Source organism: Pocillopora verrucosa, chromosome 9 (genome assembly GCF_036669915.1).
Source record: "Pocillopora verrucosa isolate sample1 chromosome 9, ASM3666991v2, whole genome shotgun sequence".
Taxonomy (NCBI): domain Eukaryota; kingdom Metazoa; phylum Cnidaria; class Anthozoa; order Scleractinia; family Pocilloporidae; genus Pocillopora; species Pocillopora verrucosa.
The window spans coordinates 13373456-13395009 of record NC_089320.1 but is presented as its reverse complement, the minus strand read 5'-3'; the positions used below and the strand labels follow the sequence as shown (position 1 = coordinate 13395009).

The 21554-nt window shown below is 37.6% G+C and overlaps 2 protein-coding genes across 3 annotated transcripts; both read right to left on the bottom strand.

The window, feature by feature from the left end:
- Window positions 1-761: 761 nt before the first annotated feature.
- Window positions 762-8219, bottom strand: LOC131775409 (uncharacterized). Of its 2 annotated transcripts, none has more exons than XM_066171647.1 (8): window positions 8040-8219; window positions 7846-7877; window positions 7650-7690; window positions 3915-4836; window positions 3032-3221; window positions 2442-2505; window positions 1628-1711; window positions 762-965 (listed from the first exon to the last, which is right to left on the bottom strand). In XM_066171647.1, the coding sequence occupies exons 1-7, from the start codon at window positions 8102-8104 to the stop codon at window positions 1685-1687; spliced, it is 1341 nt and encodes a 446-aa protein (XP_066027744.1). In that variant the 5' UTR covers window positions 8105-8219; the 3' UTR covers window positions 762-965; window positions 1628-1684. The 2 variants fall into 2 exon arrangements, with proteins under 2 accessions (XP_066027744.1, XP_066027745.1); XM_066171648.1 differs by having other exon boundaries at window positions 762-962.
- Window positions 8220-15660: 7441 nt separating this feature from the next.
- Window positions 15661-19634, bottom strand: LOC136283600 (uncharacterized). The gene is made up of 3 exons (XM_066172677.1): window positions 19410-19634; window positions 17738-17784; window positions 15661-17297 (listed from the first exon to the last, which is right to left on the bottom strand). Exons 1-3 carry the CDS (start codon window positions 19601-19603, stop codon window positions 17236-17238), a joined length of 303 nt encoding a protein of 100 aa, XP_066028774.1. The 5' UTR covers window positions 19604-19634; the 3' UTR covers window positions 15661-17235.
- Window positions 19635-21554: the final 1920 nt, after the last annotated feature.

The following is a 21554-nucleotide window of genomic DNA, read 5'->3' as shown; positions in this document are numbered from 1 at the left end:
CAAAAACCACAGGCAGGCTTGAGTACAGGAGCACTTTTATTTACTGGAGAAGTATTTCACCATATTTTGTAAATCACATTGAAAATGGAATCTTCTTGCATTTAACCAACCTTTATCTTAATGATGAGTTTGAAAGGAGATTAAGTATACCAAAAGAATACCGACGAGCTTCGAACGATGGCGTGTGACAAACAAGACCGCGCGAGACAACAACATTTGCCAGGTCATTGAGCTACTGAAATCGTTCGATGAAGACGAAAGTTCAGCACCGTAAACAGCAGCGAAGCTACAAGCAAAAATGTCTGCCCTACAGTCCGCAGACACAATAGAAATCAGCTCCAGTAGCTCTGTGTTGAGCCACTTAAAATTTATTATTTCAAACTTTTTTGTTGATGAAGAATGCGCTGAAAAGTGACAAAGCTCGCACACAATTAGAACTGGTTTAATAAACTCGGTATTCCTAACGGACTTCAGGCAATTGTTATGCTAATTTATTGGATTCCTTGGGTCAGGTCTTTGTGTATGACTCGTGTAGAAGTCGAGGGTGATTTTTTGGTCATAAAAGGTCGACTTATACACGAGTAAAATACGGTAGGCTCCAGCTGACTAAGATGAAACACGCAGATATGACATCCAACTCATAAATGTATCCTTTCTCATCCATTCATTGATTTTGTATGATAATCTTTTATACCTTGAGAGCAGAGTTTACAAGTTGACATGGGAAGCAATATGTTAGCCTAAGGAAACCACAAATCAGATTTGAGATAAAAGTTGAATTTTTATTCCACAATATCATTTAAAATTATCAACACCTTTTACTTACTGATTAACAAAGCCCCACCAATAATTGCTCTACATTTTTTAATTTTGCAAGCAGCAGCTGGTATAGTCCCAGGGGAAGTACTTTCTACTAATCAGCTAATGGAGGTGTGCCACTGGATGAGGTCACATTTTCATCACTTCTGTGTAAAAAAAAGATATCAAATTTCATCACTCAATCAGACAGATACATGATTGCCAAAAACGTTCTGTGCCTTCATACAGACTAATGATTATTCCTTAACCTTATCTACTCACAGCAATGAGGCATCAGCACATCTTTATATGCATAATTAAGCCACACTGAATGTAGCTTCATCAACAGTCACCTGCCGACTCATGCTTTCCTGTACTTCACACAATGTGCTTGTTTTAACTTTTGAGTTCAAATAGGCTCTTTTTGTATCCACCTTTGTTCTTTGTTGTAGTGTGAATACTATGGCTTTGGTTCAACAACACTCCACTGAAATATACTCTATGTAAATTATCTCAGCTTGAAACCAAAACATCACCATTATCAATTGTTTCAAAGGACCACAAGGTAAAATATCATCTCGTATCATAATTATGCACTGTATTTAACTAGAGTATTTGCTTCTGTCACTATCACAACATACTTATAGGATATCAAATTACAATGATAAATAACTTCACCAACGGTCCATCATCTATTTACAATTGTATCAAAATCATTATACATCACATGACAGAGGATTAGTGTGTTGCTGACAATATGAATTCTTCCTCCTGTGCCATCACTTCATTAGTAAACCTAAATTTATATTTACATACTTGGAAAACATACCTCAGTCTTTATCTGTTCTTCACTGAGGTCATATTTTGCAGCTTCACTTGGTCACACTCATCTTTTCTTTGTTCTTTTCAGTTGCTGTAATCAAATCAGGTCATTTAATCAACATTAACAATGATGTAAAATTAAGTTTTTAGCCCTTAAATTTGCAGTGACAATTTTGATACTGTAAGAGCAATTTAAAATCTTGTACTATAGGTTACTCATACCCTCATGGTAAAGCAAAATGTGAATAAAAAAATTAAGCTATTGGGTTAATTTATTTCTACATTTCTATGTCCTGCACTTTAGTTTGAGGAGTTATTCTACAATTTTTAAGGAGATAGCTGTTGAGAATTTTTATCCAATTTGATCAAAGATGGGTGCGCAGTAGACATCTCTTATGATGGTTTTAAAAACAATGGGGGCCCCAAGATGTTTTGAAGGCCTGCATGGAGAATCTTCTATTCCTAGTGAGATTTCAGCACCTTGGGAAATTTTTAAGGTTTTGACTTTCCTACATTTTAGGGTCAATGCTAAATTATGTCATGTAGTTGTGCTTTGGTGAAAACCTATTTGAAGGTGTATGTTAGGACTACAAAGATGTATTATGTGAAGGCTTCAAGCAGGTAGCAAGTGCATTACAGGTAGATCTACCTGCTACCATGAGCTACTCTTCATAAAAATCACAGTTACACCAAATGATTCACTTTACCATGTACGTATTTTGTTTTCTTGTGATAGCTAGAGTATAATCAATATATACGTCTCTAACATCTTGTATAGTTCAAATACAACAGAAAAAGCAAAACTAAACTGAGTGACATACTCTTGAATTTTGCCTAAGGTATGCAGGTAAAAACATATTTTCACCACCATCTTTGGGTTGCATCCTGCAACAGAAAGAGTAAAAACACAACTTAAAATGAACAAATGACACAAGTAGTATCACAAACAGTGGTGTATATACTGTTATATACTAATATAAACAGTTATATATATATATATATATATATATATATATATATATGCTGAATAGCTCTTAGTTTTAGAATAGACAAAACCATTCCCTCAACAGCAGTGCTTTTACTACAGAAATTTCCTGAATACATGTGGAACTGCTGGCATCAGTGACAGCAGGGTAGAGCCAGTTCAATGGTTATTTATCTTACCAGTTGGCATCTGCACAGAGCAGCCAGTGAAGATCACAGAGTAATGGAAAATGCCAAAACCTTAAGTTACAATGCACATAAAAATAGGAAAATAACTGAGCACAAAAGGAAAACCATTCAGTAAAAGCCAGATAATTCAGAGCTATGGGGGCGGTATACCATGCAGATCTTTTCAAAGAACCATCAGAGTCAACATTATATTAAGGATGTTTGTAGAGAGACATATGCATTGCCTGGCCTGTTTTACCTGTTCTGAGAAAATCGTGATCTGGAGGGAGTTCTTGCTTGGCCAAGAACAATTTCTAAATCAGGCAGACCTTCAGGCTTCAACATACACATTGGATGGGTCTGAAACTGCAACAAGAAATCCCTTTCATATGTGAGCCTTTCCCCATCTTGTTTTTTAGGCTTTTCATCAAGGTCTGGAAAGGATGCCTCTGTTGAAATGGAAGTGACATTCATTACATACAAGTCAGAACAAACCAACAATGCAACTTTTTTATTTGCAATGAAATGGAATTCACAAATATCTATATTTGTCTCCCTTAACTAAGAAAATTGATCAGGAAAAATGACTACAACTTTAGTTCAGTACAGATTAAGAAGTGTTGATACCACAAACAAACACTTTTGGCATATCAGAGTTCAAGCAAAAATTAAAATTGATAGAAAAATAGCCAGCCCTATATTTTTCCACACAGCCAAAAGAAAGCAATATAAAAGTTGTGCCTCACAAAAAATTACTAGCTTAATGTTCTAATGGATTGCCCAAATTTCTTCAACTTCATTAAATGGGGCTAAAACTGACTGAGCACAGATCCAAATTTAACCTGTCTCATTTTCACACAATGTATTCAGTCAATTTTAATTCATTGTCATACAGTCTAGGTCCTTCCACATAGCCATTTATGAACACTGCACACAGTGGTATTCATATCTGTATCAAGTGACCAAATTATAGTATGATCTACAACTGATTTTAAAAATTTTGCCTTTAAAAATTTGTTTTCAAAAACAAATATCTTTTCTCAATTCAACAACCAGCAATGGAATCAGACTTGGCTTTTAACCTCTGCAACCATGGCAATCTACTTTTATGGGGTAAGAGTATATAGAGTAGATATACAAACCTGCTCCTTGAACATCAGTAGAGTTCTTTGTAACACTTGCAGTTTTAGCCTTAGCCTCATGCCCATTGACCATCTCCTCAACTTCTGCACTCTCTGATTGAGGAGCTTTTAGCATAATTTCTTCTCCTACAGATCCCTCCAGGGTTAGCTCAACTTTGGGAACTTGCTGATTGTCCTGTTTTTTGGGTTGTCTTGATTTGGACTCCTCTTTTACCTGTTTTCCTAACTTCTTTCCTAACAGCTGTTCAGCCAATTTTCTTTCTGTTACAGCAGTCATGTTTGCACTAATTTCTGTTTGCCTTGACAAGTAATCTTTTGATGTATCAGCTACAGATTTTAATTTGGGAGCACCTACAGTCAACTTATTATTTACTGATGGCTTCTGTATAATTATGTCTCCAGGTTTTTTGTTTTTATCTGTGTCACTAGATAAAGTTGCAGCTACCTGCGCTGCAAACTGTGCTCGCATATCTTGTTGCTGTGATGTTAGTGGAGGTGTACTTGAACGACTGGACTGTCCTGATATATCTGGGGTGTTTGTTGGTGTACCCCCAGTACTTCCTGATGCACTTCCTGATACACTTCCTGATACACTTCCTGATGGTTGACGATTAAGAATTTCCTGTGTCACATCTTTGTTACTATTTGGATCTTTTATTTGAATTATTTTCCTCTCCCGTGCGCGTGGCTCAAAATTTTGACTAGGACTGTACCACGGTATTGTATTCATGGGAGTGGCAGGGGCCCTAAGAATATACAAAGGACCTGACAGCTGTCCCATTGGATATCCTGTTTGTTGAGGAGTAAAAACAAAATGGCCAGGACCCTGGGAAGGGCCTGATACAGGAGGAAATGCCCCTGACATGGGTTGCTGAGGTCTGTACTGCATCTGCAGTGGACCAGGAATTTGCCCATTATCAACCTGTGCATGAAAAAACAGTAATGAACAGATCAATACTCTACAAGCAGAATTTAAGCCATATCTTGTATAACTATACACTGTCAATAGCAAATTTATTACCTTCCCTATTTTGGAAAAGAAACCTTTTAGAGAATGACATCTCTTTATTCAAAACCAATACAATCCACCATACATGAACTATGTGAGCAAAAAGCCAAACTCTATGTTTCAAGTTATTGAGTCAAGGAAGTTGGTAATCTAAAAATGAGAATAAGGTGTTTTGATACAGTAAGAATCTTGTCATCTTAGGATTTTTTCCAAACTAAAAAGGATACCCATAAGACTTACGTATTCACACTCATTTCCAAACCAAGAAAAACATAGGCATACGTAGCATGCAAGAGTTACTTTTTTAGCTGGGTAAGTCGAGATGGGACAGTTTATGTTCCTGATATTTTCATAACTTTCAATAAATCAAAAATATCACATTACACAGGTATTTTGTGGTCTATTGTCTCTATCATCTAAATACCTCGAAGCAAAGATAAAATGTATCACTACTGTTGTCTCTGCAGCCATTGTTTGGTCTTGTTACACAATGCCCTCTCTTCCCTGTTGGAGAGAGAGCCACTGTGTGACAAGACCAAATAATGGTTGCAAAAGAGACTATGCTTACGGCCTTTTCTCTAACAGAAAGAAAATCAAATTATTCATCTACAGTTAGTCGACTCAAAAACATAATTCCAAGTATTTTTACTGCAAAAAGCAAACTGAAACTGTTGTATCTCCAATATACCCTAACCAAAGATATATTGCAATCTAGTACAAGGGAAAATACACTGAGCCAGAGAAAAGGATAATATTTTGAAGAAGGTTCCTTGACTGGTTGTTGCCTATCTTGACTTTAATTTGCCCTCGATCTGTGTGTATGTGTGATGTGAAAAAATGCATGTTGTTCACAAGGAATTAACATGCGATTGGGTTGAGTCCAAGGTAGCTAAAAGCAAGTTTTATCTGCAGAAAAATTCAAAATGCAGGAGAACATGTGGAAAATTCACTATCAGTAGCACAAAGTTTCATGTGAATTTTTTTCTGTGGTGTTGGATAATGCGGTTAGAATACGTGATAAAATGCAGGTTGTTTACAAGGAAATGGCATGTGACAGAGCGAGGTCCAATATGGAGAAATGGGATTTGATTGGTAGAATACAATTCAAGTACATGAAAAATTGTCCAATGTTCATGTAGAGCAATGGTCTGGTATGTTCTGATTGGACTTTAGATGTTGTTTTCACAGTACATGATGGAATGTCAGTTGTTTGGTGTGTGTGTTGCGAGAAAAGGAGTGGAAAAACACGTGTTAATTTAAAAATTATCCCAATAAATCTCAACCTCACGCGACGAGGCTCTTACAAAGGCCACAATAATAACACTTATCAAAATAATGAGCCCAAAATTTCTAGTTAATGTCATTCTTTGTGCACAGCCTCCTAATTTCATGACATCATTTGCAAGAAAACAATATCCAAATGCTATGATATGATTGGTGCCAGATACATACTGTAATGCGCCAATTTGATTGGTGTGAGATATATATCCTAATGCAGCAATCAGATGGGTGTGAGATCCAAACCCTAATGTGGCGATCTGATTGCAACATACCACTCTACACACTATCAATGAGTTTTTTTTTCCAATTAAACAAAGATGACTCAAAAAATTGTTATCCGCATATGAAGCAAATATTAAGTTTAAAGAAAAAAGGAAAAACATTTACTGGCCAATATATCTTACACAAAGTAATAATTATACTTGCCTGAAACTGAAACTGAAACTGAAACTTCAACACATTTTGAAATCCCCATCATGTACATTCCATTAAAAATAGTTCGATTTTAAAATGTTCTGTTGTGCATGAAGAAATTGGGAAAGGACTGAACAAAGTCGAGAACCATTTAGCTTAATAACCAAGCTCAAACAAAAGGTAACCTGATGTTGATTGCTCAACATAATCTTGAAGTTGGTAACATTTTGTTGAGCAATGTTTATATGGAAGAGAAATATTATTTAGGGTCACTCTTTGAGTTCCTATCCTCTGCAACTCTGAACGTGGTCTGAAAGACTTAAACTTTTGCTAAATGTTTGTGTTTTCACCATAAATTGTTTGCTACTCAGTCTCTTCCTGAACAGAAATTCTACTTTTACCTAATCTATTCTGCCACCGGTTTCTCGCCCCGCCCGTCTCGAACCAGCCAGGCTACTGATCGACAAAATCCTAGTTTAATCAAATAACAAGTGAATGAAAACCGGAGATCACCAAACGAAATACAAAACTGTGTTTGTCACACAGGATCGGATGAAATTGATGAAAATGTTTGCTCCAAATTAAGGATGTCTGTGAGCCCGTCGATATTTCAGTCTATCTAAGCCAGAAGAGCAAATCATTTCCATTATAAAATATTTCAACGCATATAAAAGAAGGAACAAAACTAAAGGATTGCAAATACATTCCCCTCTTTTAAATCCCTGACTGGGAATTTTCATTACCTTCCGTAAATTATGTACAAACATTTCCGATGATCCTACCTCTTCACGGAAGTAAATTACAAAATACTTTTCCTAAAATAATAACCAAACAGGGCAGTTCGCAAACCAACCACTATAAAAGCTTAGATCTTAGGTGACTAAGCACTTTTTAATGAAACGGAACAAAACACCTGTACACAGAATAGCTACAAAAAAAAGTCACAAAATTCTACGAGACAACAAACATCAGCATCGGTGGGATCGTCGACGAAAATATGACATGAATTACAGAAGATAAAAATTATTTACCGGGAAAGTCTGTTGTTGTCTTTGATTGAAATCGTCAGGTCCTAAAGAAATTAATAGACATATCAATTGCGTTGAAATTCACGGAAATCCTTGTTCTTTCGTACAATTGCAAACGTCAGCAATTTCACCCTGTCCTGTTCATCCCTCTCGACGATCTACAGATTTCACTTGGAAATTCCAAAGAATCAAGACTTACTTTGCTGTGACGAAGGCGGCTCACGGGTATTTCTGTCATCAAGGAATGAAGGATAACAACAAAAATTTGGTTTGGAAAATTTGACACGACGTAACAAAGGCTTACACAACGAGGAACAAAAATCCAATATGGATTTCTCTCGATAAGTATTCACAAGCATCACGTTCACCCTGCGGATAAAATGACAAGGATACTGCTGTGATGGTCCCCTAGAAAGAACTGTGGTAGGCAATGAAGTTGCAGCTTTCCCCTTCTGCATAGTGGCGTAAGCGTTCTTAAGCTGGCGACAAGTCGAGCCTCACCCGAAAGTCTTCTTTAGCTTCGAGTCGGCTTCCACCATGAAATGTTTTATCTGTATTTCTCAGAAAATGACGAGGATGTCACGTTCTGCTCTCTCCCACTCCCTCCCTCCCTCTCTCCCCATCTCCCCCTGAGGGTTTTCGGGGAAATTCGTCGACTTCCGGTTCAGACATTATGTCCTTTCGTTTGTCTTCCCAGCTTCCAATTGACCGTTCTTTCATTTCCAGCCACCTGAACTTGTGATGAAATGTGCTATTCATTGTCTCCGTCAGTAAAAGTTTGTATTTTAAGTCGAAGTCGTCAATGTCATTGTGAAGTTAAGAAGCGTAAGATATATAGGAAGGGAAAAAGATTTTTAAGAAGACTTAGACGGGCAAGATAATATAGTCATAGTTTTTCTGCATAAAAATTACGTGAACAAAAACAAAGCGCACGATTTCTTTTTGGCTGACACCTTCAGGGGGATCAATTAAAAAATCAGTCACAAACTCGAACTCTCAGACAGTTATGCAACCACTAACTCTCCTTTCTCTCCAATGCCGTAGGAAGCCACCTACGTTTAGCGGGACCCGACTCCAATCCCCCTCCACCGCCCCCTGACTCAAATGGTGGAATCTGTTATGATTGGATGCCTGATTTATGAAATGATCGCCGCGGCAAAAAGTGTCACCTAAAATATTACCATTGGAACTTGCTTTTCATCTGGAGCTTTTTGAAGTTCTTGAGCGCATAAGGATATTGCCACCTCTGCTCTTAAATATACAACTTGTAGACATCTTGACTTTGACAATGACCTAGTCACTATCAACTGCAAACCGATAGGATAGCTATAATAGCCATAATTAGTGATACCATCAATGATATCGATTATTTTTAAAGGAGCAGAGGCGGTAATATATTAGCCATATCGATACTGCTCTATCGAACAAACGATCGCAATATCGATTTCAAAAGAGAGAAAAACTTTGACAGCAGTGTCAAAGCAGAAAGGAAAGTAAGCGGCGCAAGTAACAACGCCTTGTCGCAACAGCGATACCAGTGCCAACAAGGGGCTAAAAACCCGTTTATTGATCCTGATACGTGATATGCGAGAAGGCAGTTGTAGGAGAGGAGTGTTGAGAAGGGGACAAGCTTCATAAGTATTGATAAAAAAAAAACCGAGACCAACATGTTACCGCCTATGAAACATACACGATAACATTCATTGCTGATCTGAAGAAAATAGCGGCTGTTCCCAGGGAGGTCCGGCATTGGATCCCGCGGGGAAGGAGACTTGGATTGGGCGGGGTCGCCACACCCCGAGAGGTGAGTGTGACTTTACTCCACGCAGACTCCGTGGCGCCACCACCTCATCTTGCCCTAAAAGCGAGATCTGATTTAGTTGGGGAAGGAGGTCTGAGTCAGCAGTTGGGTAAGCAATTCAGTTAGTTTGTTTGTGATTTGCATGGGTGATTTTTCTGATGGTGTCATGTTAAACAGTACAGTCGCTGTTGGTCAGTTGGTCAGACCTTTCCCCAACCAGACAGAGTCCTCTGACAAAAAGTTTATGAAGAAGTCCCCTACTAGAAAGAGAGTGTATGTGCCTTTGCGTGACCTTTATGCGTAATGCGTTATCTGCCGTGTGATTGCCTATATGATATGATCTATTACGTGTAATTATTTTGTGTGATTTGTTGTGCGACGTTTGTCTTCCTTATCTGTATGCTGCTTGCTACTTTTTGAACTGCATTGTGACGTTTGTGTGTATGCTTCGGATGCTGCACGGTGTTGTGTGACGTTCATGGAATATGTCTATCACGAGTGTCGAAGGCTTATCATGACTTGTATCTTGAATGTACTGGTGCTTCCTTAGTAAAGAAATGAAAGAAAAGATAAAATACCAATTTTTTTACAAAAAGGACCACATACAAACAAATTAACATCACACTTCTTCTGCTGAAAAAGATGCGTTGCTTACCGTGTCATGGTTGAATAATTTTGATCTGGTCACATACTGTCTCTTCTTGACATCTTCATTTCCTGAAGGATTCATTGAACATAAGCACCTGCTTGTGGCTAAGAAGGATAAACTACATAAGAACTAATGTAAAATATCCATCCACACGCCTCTAAAATATTACGCAATACTTTGAGGATATTGGGAGTCTCATTTTGAGAGGCGCGATTCTTTTAAACAGTGTCTCAGTGAAAAAAAAGCAGAAGAAATCCCTTTTCCGATCCTGACATCTGATTGGTCAATAACATGGACAAAATGTCAAAAATCACTATGAGCGTCGAATTTCTTTGAAAACTTGGGACAGCTGCCACCAGAGCTATGTTTGCAATCCGTAGTCCTGACCAAAGATCTCGGCTCTGCGAACGAGTCTAAGGCGTTAAGGAAAGACAAGAATGACTAAGCAAAGATCAGATTTCAAAAGGGAAAGAGGAGGTAGAAAGGAAATGAGAAACTGTTCAGTCACAGGCGTCAGTCCCAACGCAACCACGCTCTTCTGCCCCACCCTCGGGGAAGAGGGAGTAGCAGAAGTGGCCTAAAGACGAAACCGTTCGTTCAGTAGTGTCATGTCAGTTCATTTTGTCACTGATTCTATTTTTTGAGCAGCTGGCTCGTCCTTCAGTGAATTGATAGCGTCTCAGTCCACCAATTTGTACATCAGCGATCCTCACCTTAACGATCTTTCTCTTTAGCGAAGTAGGGCTGTTTCATGTTTCCTGAGTCATTTACATTGCATCAGCCGAAACTCGATAGGCACACTGAATCAAAGACAGCGTTTTGTCAAGATACGGTGGTGGCCACGGAAATCGTTTCTAAAGCTTAAATTTGAGGATCCCGAAAAAAGATTTGAGTCCATATCTTGATCCGTGAGTTGTGTTCAAGGGTCAGACGTCGATGCTTCCGTCAATCCTAAAACTCCTCATTCCTCGAAGCTGTGCAGGTGGTTGCTTGTAAAACATGGCGGATCATAAAAGTTGCCTCACCTGTGCTCTGAACCAGGGAAGAAAGCAGCTCTCTTAAGATCGCCAGAAAACAGGAAGAAAGGAGCTTTTAATTAATCCTTGGTACTACTCTGTAATGTAAAAAGAAATTTACGATGTCTTAACCCTTTAACTCCCAAGATTTCATTTGTAATTCTCCTTACTGTCTACCTTACGATTCATGTGATGTTAGTTTGGAGAATTTGGAATTGGATCAAGCAATAATTCCCTAATTGATATTTTTCTTTACTGAAATTTTGATTCTTATACGCTTTCTGCAAAATCATCATTCTCCGCCCTCTACACCGATGCAATTCTCTCCACACCCACTGATTCCGCTATTTCGTCTTTCCTTGTGCTGTCCCTTAATTATTTTCATGATTTCGCTTTTCTCTACGTTGTCTGCTGATTCCTCTCGTCTCTTTTCGTTGCACTGCACTCTTTCTCTGCGTTCTCCCTTTATTTGCATGATCTTGTTCTCCTGTGCGTTCTTTTTACCGATTCCGCGAGTTCGCCTTTTCACGCGCGCATTCAGCACTCACAATCAGCAGAGTAAAAACTTTGCTTTGCTGCGTTTTCACTGTTTTCCTGCGCGTTGTTACTCTGTTTACTGATTTCAATGTCTCGCTTTTCTTCGTGCTCTCTCCAGCTTTTCCTGTTTTGCTTCCTCTACGCTATCTTACAAACTGCGATCTGACAAGAAACAATCTTTCGCCGTCCCTTAAATTGATTCCATGATCCATTTTCTTCCCACTTTCGTTTCACGATTTCGTTTTCTCTACGCTCTTTCCCAATTTTCATGTTTCGTTTTTCTCAACAGTCCCTCAGGGCTGATTCTACTAAATCTCGGTCATTTCGCTACGCTTTCTCTTTGCTTTCCGTTGACTCGCTTTTCACTGCATTCCTATTTCCTCCGATCCGAAGATTTCGTTTGTCTCGTTTTTCGCTCTCCCTTTGTATAGATGATTTCGTTTTCCTTTGCGCCCTCGAGCTCGCCTTTTCCTGTGCGCAGCCTCGGCGACTTTTTCTTCTTTGTCTCTCTTAATTTTATATGCTATCTTTCCTACTGAACAATGTCTTCTGGTTGCTAATGAATAGCCAGGAAATAGTTCACCTCGCACAATCATGATTTACTCTGATTCTAGAAGACGATAACGCAAGCTAAAAAAAATAACTTTCCTTTCTAAATATTTTTAATTGTAATTAGCTTATTTGGTTAATTGGTTAATAAGAAGATGCCATTACAGCGTGAAGTTGACGTATACTTAATTTTGGTTGCATTTTCCTTCAGTGCACCCAGTTTAAATCTAACGTAATTACGTAATTTAATATCTTATTTTTCACTTCACATTTCCTCTTTTTAAATGTTTAATAATTTGAGGATCCACACGAAACTTTTTCCTGAATGAGGTTTCTAATTGATCTGAGCAAGGTTCATGACACGTGTGAGGCCAAACTCTTGACGCGCGCGCAATTTTTGTCTTTTGTTTAAAAGATGTTACCATCTCTTCCCCCATTTTTCTTTTTTTTTTTTGTGTGTGTGTTTTCTTTAACGAACTTATTCTTTATCCCAAGATAACTATAAAACTGACCTTTCATGAAAACAACATTCGATGAAACAAGGTGTAAAGCGCGCAAGTAAATGTTCTTCTCGGGTCGAAGTTTGCTCTGTGCATGTGCGTTTGAAAGAGAAGTCCTTAAAAGTTCAACTTAATTCTTTTGCGAAATTTCTTGTTTGCCAGCTACAAACCTGGGAGGCTCTTGAAGGCTCTACAACTCATGCGGAAACAGCAGGAAGGAAATTGGCGCCCCTCTGAAAAACACGTCTGACCAGTCTCTGCGTCGATAATTAATCCGTAAATTGTCATTAATTTATTGGATGTAATTTGCTAATTAAAATACTTCAGATTATAAACCACAGGCAGGCTTGAGCTAAATTTCTTTGAGTGTTTTTATTTATTTGTTATTCCCATCAAAAATATGTGTTGAACATGGACTGAGTAACGAACTGAAAACGCGATTAGGACGCGCGGAGAGCACGCGGCTTTCCTGCGTTTTCAAAGCGATGGAAATAAAGGTTATCCACTAGCTGAAACAAAATAACCAATAATGAGGAAGAAACTCATGTAAACGGCCCTTAATGCAGGAAATTAATTTTCACTTCTCATTGGCTGCTTATGATATCCCTTTGTTCAGAATAATTCTTGAAATTAGGAATAACTCTTAAATCAAAAGGTCCATATTATTGTCACTCTTAGTCAACTGATAACAAATTAGGGTTAATGTTGGTTTAGGGGAGGGGTAAGTGAATAGTTTTTCAGGTAGTGACATTCAGCCATTACTCTTTACTTCTCATCTGCACCCAACTGCACGGAGCTATTGCATAAACTGCAAACAGGGCTAATTAGACTAAATTTCCACAACTGTCTAGTCCAGGGGAGGGTGATGGACTCACTTTGCAAGCAACAGCTGGTAGTCCCAGGGGAAGTACTTTCTAATAGGCTAATGGGGATAAGCCATTGGATGAGGTCCCATTTTCATCACTGAATTGACTACCACAGGGTTGCATTTTCAATAGAGTTTCTAGAAAGGAGTCACACATTGTTGGGATATTTTGGGGTAAGAAAATTCTGGAAGGCTCACAATTATGAAGTTTTTACTGTGTTACTGATAGTGACTGAGATGGGTTTATAATTGGTCAAAGAATAGACTTAAATGGAGTAGAGGTTCTAAGCAGCCAGCAGCACATACCCAGCAAAAATTGACCCAAGCACCCCCTCTTCAGCAAGAAGTCCACCTTAAACCAATAGCTTTCCAAAGACCAAAAAGAGATGATGGAACATTTTTTATCCATAAAATACCATTTATTTTTTAAACATCCTGAAAACCATCTACAGCTCCATTGAACTTTAGACAAGGCATCAATTTATCAATGAAATTCCTACATATATTTAATGAAAATAAATAGATTTGTGACAAAAATCTTCATCTGTTAATGTAAATTTTTTATTCATACTAGACTTTCAAATTCAAAGACAAACCTTCACACCTCTACACACACATGTACTTCGTAAGGACAAATATAGAAACCCAAAATAAATTAATAAGATCAAAAAAATTCAGAGTAAAAGTGTGAATTTGAAGCCTGTCCAATAATACAACCAGGACAAGCTGAAAGAAAAAAAGATGAAAGTATTCACAAACATGATAAATACGGATTTGACCATCAAATTTTTGCAGGGTCTCATCCATCAGTAATGGTTCAAGATGGCACCTGCTGCTTGGATAGCATGCAAACTGACACATATAAGACTCCCAAATCTCAATGATGTGGATCTACGGGTTAATTAAAAAATGTGACCAAATTCTCTGAAACAGAATTTCAGGGGGGAGGGTAAATGGCACAATGAAAAATTATGTGATTTACAAAGTTGTTATATGACCTTAAAATATCCTCAATCCTTCGATGTGTCTCTGAGTCTAGTTTATATTGCATTTAATTGAGTGAAAAACTGCAGCAATGATACAGTTTTAGCTTGAGGCATGGTTAGAGGGGGGTTCTGCGATGCTAGTAACCCCCTCTCAGTGAAGAGAAAATGATTGTCATGTTGTTTAGTAATGGTATCAGTGTGCCCAAAATGCTGATAAGACACTGGATGTGTGAGAACCTCTTCAGGGAAGTCTTACCTACTTCCCTGGTGACACTAAAACAACGTGAACCGTGCTGTAACGTATTCCTCTTTCAGGGTTGTATCCAAAAGTGAACATACAGGCAATCATTTTGGTTTTAAATCAAATCAATATTTATGTTCTTTACCTCACATTACAATTATGTACCAGGGGTGAATATGCTGAAAATCACTTACCAAGCTCACTATTTTTATCGGTACTTAATCACCTCGATGTCCATCTTGTACGAATCTTTTCCAACTTCCAAAGGTATATGGTGCATGGTGTCATTTAAATAATCCCCTTTCCTTATCCACGAGTTCCCGTCTGGTTTCCAGCCCACATTTAAAACGGCAGAAACACTGTAATCTGGTTGTGTGGGAGACGGTTTGGGGCACTTAATGGTGAAGATCAGTGGTTCTCCTTTCTTGTAGATGTTTGTGACGTCGACAACTGATTCGCCGATCTTGACTGAGGGGGTATCCATCAAACTCACGTCTTCAAACTTCACCGTTAAATACGAAGGAGCTGGAAGAGCATCGGGCGCAGAGCCGCCCGTAAAGATTATTTTTCCTGTAATTTCCATAATTTCCTTCGTCTGTGCTAGCCTGCGATGCTGAAATAGCACTTTTCTTGTACAATATTCTAAATAAGCTTAACTGCATGTAGTATGCAGTGTCTCAATATTACTTAGAGTGGCGCGGATCTGCACGCAAAGCCTACAAATCGTTCTCCAAGTTGAAAAAACAACAATACAGAAGAAAATCTAGTGGATAAAAGACAAAGAGATGCCAGATAAATGTCTAGTATCTCCAGCTATTTTATCAACTTTACCTTCCCACGGAGAATGAAATCGAAATCTCCCTGCAACTATCTTGTGCTTATTCCTTCTCTTACATGGGTGGGAGGTGGGGAGGAGATTGGGGCTGGGGGGGAGGAGGTTGCGACGTCTCCAATAAATACCTATCATGCTGTCGTTTTTACTCCTTTCAATACCAGTTATCCACAATAGCAGCTAAATGTATCTTGCAACTTTAACTTTGCGAATTTAGGGTGAATCAAGCATAATAATTATCTAGAAAATAAAATTCATCTAGGTATATCCAAGGACCACAAGAGCAGTCATAATAACCTTTCCTATAACAGGAGGTAATATCAAAGTAAAACAGTAACAAGCACCAAAACCAGGTTTCCCCATTATCATTTCTGACTTCTTCCCAATCTCTGATAAGTGTAAAGACATTGTTTCTCTCAAAATATCTTTTTTGAAACATTTCCAACTCAGATGATTTCTATCATCATTCTGGACTGGCTGCACAAAGTTCTTCTGTTCTTCTACCAGACCCAGTAAAAACTTCACGCTAGTAAAGCTGTTAATCCCCTTGTATTGTTACGGTTCAGCAGAATCACTGTCCTACACCACAGGGAGCATTAACAAACAATTTGATGGTGGGTATAATCAGCTAAAATCCGGATTTTTAAGAAAATTCCTAATCATAAACCAGGGAAATGCTGGAATATGGAAGATTTTACAATGGAATATCTACATGGCATTGCGATGCTAATATATTTCTGGTTGTCACTCTCCTTAGCCAGAAAAGAAGAAACAAGCAGTAAGACATATATTCTATGAAGCCAAGTAGAAAGTCTGAGTAATTTGGTACACAAGTAGGCTCTGGCAGACTAAATAACACAAACTAATATGACATAGGAAGCAATATATGCTAGCCTAAGAAAACCACAGATCAGATTTTAGATAAAAATTGTATTTTTATTCTTTATTATCATTAAGAATTATCAAATTTTTTTGCAGTCAGTAAAACCTTATGATGAAACAACACCTTTTACTTACTGATTAACAAAGCCCCAATAATATTGCTCTTTATTTTAGAACAATAAAATAATCTTGCTCACACATTAACAACACCTACCATGCCTAAAAAGTTATACGGCTTTCATTTCATTCAAAAGCTAATATGTTTTGCAAGAGATCATCTTCAGCAAGCCTCTCTAGCATAATTTGCACTACAATGCAAATGGTAGTAGTTCCTTTAACAAAGTAAATCCAACAAAAGACAACACCTTGTTAACATTCAGTTGAGAATGAGGTATCAAAATAAATTTAAACCAAGCAACACTAGCTTTTATACAGTACCCATTTAGATTCAAATAATATGATGATCCGACAGTCCTAAAACAAAGGCTGGTTGGGTGAAAATTAATAAGCCCTTATGCACATGTTCAAGCAAAATTAAAGATGACAGTTGTAGAAGCTCTCACACAGAGAGGCAACAAGTAAGCACTGCTTTGTTTTTATCTTACAGAGAAGCCAACCTCCAATAAACTGAAATATGGACATGGTTGATTATTGATCCAGGATATTCCCCACACTCTAAATTTATAAGTTGATCATTTTGTTCAAGTCTCTTGCCAAAAACTGTATGTCACTCAAGTACTTGGAAATAACTCAAAACTCTTTTGACAAAAAGTCACCCTGATACAGCCACACTCTGAGAGAAAATGCAATTACAATCAGTGTGTAAACGTAAAGATAATACAGAGTAGATGATCCCTCTTTATGAAAAAATATCAACATTTTTAAAATTTTATCCCATAGTGAACAAAAGCCAGGTGATTCTTTTTGTATGTACTAAACAAGTTTAGTAGGTTGTGAAATTAAAAAAAAAGTACACAATTATTTTGAAATACTTAACAGAAATTGGCCGGAGAAAACACAAAATGTACATGTCTAATTTTAATTGCATTAAATAAAATGTTTATCCCACTACCACACATATAACATCATGGTATAATTTAGGATATATTTACACTTTGCTTGACAGTATGAATAAGCTACCATCTGTGAGCAGTCAGATTTTGTCAGTGCTTGTTGCCTTAAAATAATGAATTATTACTGTATTATAAAGTGTATTCTTCAGTTAATACATACCTGCACGTGACACCTGTCCTTGAGTAGAATAAGTGTACATCTGGCATCTGAGGGTAAAGAACAGTAAAATATCAAGTTATTATTCCACTTGCACCCTTATCTCCTTTCCTCTCTTGCATACCCAATATAAGCCCATGAGAAAATATTGTTTTTGCCTAAAGTTTTAATGAGGTGGTCATAAAAGCATTAGCAGCAATATCAACATACTGAAATCTTAAATATGGGTATGTTTTGTTTTAGACCATGTCTCCCATCTCTCACTCCATACCCCTTCACTCCTAAATTTGTTTAAAAGCCACATACTGAGAGTTGTAATTATGGACAAACTTCCTTAGGGCCAGGTCACACTAGAGCAAAAAGTGACCAAAATCAAATACTTTTCCAAATTTTGTCAGTTGTTGCATGAAACTAATATCTCTTGATCAAAACTTCATTGATCGATTCATATGTCAATCACAAACCCATCTCACTTTAAAAAGAGATAGAAAAGAAATTTCACAAGAATTGCTTCAAAAGAACTGACCCTTTTCTCTTGCCAATCTTTTGGGTTGGCACTACTCATACTGGCTTCTTCAGTTTTTCAAATTGGGGGTTGCACTTGTTTTACACTTTTTATTGAGAGATTTCTCACTTAAACAAACAAAAAATAGCTCTTATGTGACTGGGGCCTAAGAAAAAAAAAAAAGAACCAACTACAGTTTAAATGGAAAGGCTTCAACTTGACTTCCACTATATCATAGGAAAACATGTCTAAAGAGAACTCAATGAAGGAGATTAAACCAAGTGTAAGAGAGAGAAAGAGTCTGTTATATCCATGAGACTTCTTGAAAAAACAAGGAGAGTTGGAAAACATGCCTTGAGCTTCAAAGGATACCCCTTCCAAACAAAACAAAAAGTACATTTTCTATGAAATAAAAAAATGTTCATTATACATTGTCCATGGCAAGAACGATGCCTCCTCTCCACTGGACACCAAAAAATCAGGGTACAGCCCAAAACAAGAGAGAGTAGAATATTTGCCCAACAAAATATTGAACTAAAGATAGATTTCTGATTTAACCTTGACTAAATATCCCTTAAGCTACCCTATAAGGCACTCTGAGTATAAGAGTTTACATGAGCATTAAGCTAATTATTTCACATGGAGAAAAGTATTGCTTCGTTTGCTGGTAATTTTCATAAAATAATTCAAATAGTACGCGCGCTCTGATTGGCCATAAAACCATTTAACATGAGCGTATGTAAACACGGTTTTCGTTCCTCTTTCATTAGTTTAGCTTCGCGTCGTGGTTTCCTACGCTTATCTCGTGTGCTCCCAACCTTCCGCGTGTTTACATCAGGCTATATAAACACGGAAACCATTTTACATTTTCTTCAATCTTCGTGTATCTCACTCTGTTCATCTGCTAGACAATTGCTCTTACTTATGTTAGCCCCCCACGGGATGGGACGTTAAGGAAATTACCAGAACTTTGGGACAGGATGTTTACAATATTCTTAAAGGTTAAGAATATAAATTTTTTTGAACATGAGTAGCCATTTCAAATTTTGTTCATTGTTGAATCAGCTTTCCTAATGTTACCTTACGCGCGCAAAAGATTTCACTAACCTTCCAGAAAAGTAAATGGCAGAAATTTGGTTCTTGTTCATGAAACGACATAATTTCCCTTACCTTACTCTCGCTAATATTGAACCAAAGTAATATCTCTCCTGTAATCTTGTTTCTTGTCTTCGATCCTTACACCGTATTGTCTCTGTCATGTAATCGCCTGGTCTTATCCAAGCATCTTTGTTCGCCTTCCAGCCAACGTTCCATGTCGCAGAAACGCTGTTACTGCCACCAAGATCTGGCTTTTTGGACTTCATATCATACTTCCACAATAGACTTTTTTTACAGTTCCCGGCGCCATATTGGATTAGCAACCGCGCACACACGATAACCAGGCTGGGGTTGCCCCGGTGTCACAGTCACTGTGACACCTGCGGTTCTTTCAGACAGCTGATACGCTGACATTTCACGTTCTAATGCACTTTCCAATGCGATTTCTCCCTTCAAAATGGTTCTTTAATACAACAATATAGAAATTTCGTCATTAGATGACATCCAGAAACTCGAAGCAAAAGATCTCAGGTAGATTTAAAAATCTAATTCAAAATCGACGGGCGGAATTAGAGCCGACTTAGTGTCGAAAGTTCATGCTTTGCTGATGTGACACGTCCTTCCATCAAGTAGTGGAGAGAACTGAGAACTTCTTACAGATGTCAAGGACCTAGAACAAAATCAGAGCGACTTCAGATACGAAGCAACTATGGTAATGATTTCAGCCCTTGGATGGTCGAGCGATCTCCGTAAGGACCTCTTGTTGCAGCGTTAAATCACCCCTGATGGAGGCACTAGACAGGAGTGTCGAAATGTTGGGTCTATGAATTGTAACTTCTTCGGTTACATTCATTAAATCTGCAAACCAGAGTAGCATCAAACTATGTCTTACCTGAGATTAATTTCATTCAGCTTTACGATTACCTTGTTGTTTCACGAGAATATCGCTACATCGTGTTAAGAGGAACGCATCACAGGAAGTACCACAGAAGTTGTTCAGTATGGCTTAGAAAGCGAGGCAAAGGCTGTAGCCCTCTAGGTAGAGGAGATTTGTTATTGCTGCTGTTCTTGATGTGGTACTTGTTGTTGTACCATATTCTTCAGTTTAAGTTATTCCCATTTTGTTTACCAAGATGTGTTTTAGTTTGCCATTTGTACATTGTATCTTATGGGAAACTATTTAATAGAGCCTGTACAGCCACTTCATTATAACCTTCTTTCTATCAACCCATGAGGGAAACTGTAACTAACAGATTTCATAATATTTTGAAACCCATCTGGCCCAGGACAACTTATGCTCATGATACATTGAAAACCATTTGAGTTTGCGACTTGTGGTAATTTATTAGGTGGCAAGACAGCATTGAAAGAATCAGACCAAAACATTAGACAATTTAAAAACTCCCAAAAGTGACTGATTCATGTAACTTCTCCCTATAATATCCAAACACTATCCAGCAAACAGATAATGATCATACTGAAGCTTATCAGGCAGAAGTTATCTTGATCTTACATCAAATTCTCATGACTTATTTACAAGTAAATGTGTTGCAACTAGAAGGGAGAATTAACAATCAGATCTTGGGTATTTAAGGGTTAAAGGAAGAGAGCAGAAATGTTTCCTCTTAGCTACTGATCTCAGCAATGCTAGTCCTTCACACACATTTAAGTTCCTGTCAGTGATAAACATTCAGTGAATTGATATTCCCATTCTTAGCACTCAGAGGCCTTCTGACACAAAGGTTTGCTATACTAGTTCTTATTGCCTTGTGTTAACCAATGTTATGATAATATAATTTTGAGATACTTAAAAGATTGAGAAATATATCCAAATCAAGATATTTATTTTATACTGTTACGGTTACCATAAAATTTGTTTGAAAGAGAATCTTTCAGACCATCGAATTGTATGAGAAATTATTTTTTGCAAGACTTCTATCAAACTTCTTATTATGAGGACAATTTTGTGAATAATAAAATTTAGTGTCAGTTCATCTTTGTATTGAGAACTCTTTTAGTTGGTGAAACTCACTTTTTCTTTTTTCCAATTTGAAGCATCAAATTGATTGATACATAAAGCACACAAAATATTTTGTGAGAGTTCCATGTAGCATCCATGGTGGATTACTTTGCTATCATAAAAAACAAAAACAACAACTACTGAAAACTGCTTTCGGCACAATTGCTACCAAATTTGTGTCAGTTTTCTGGGTCTGC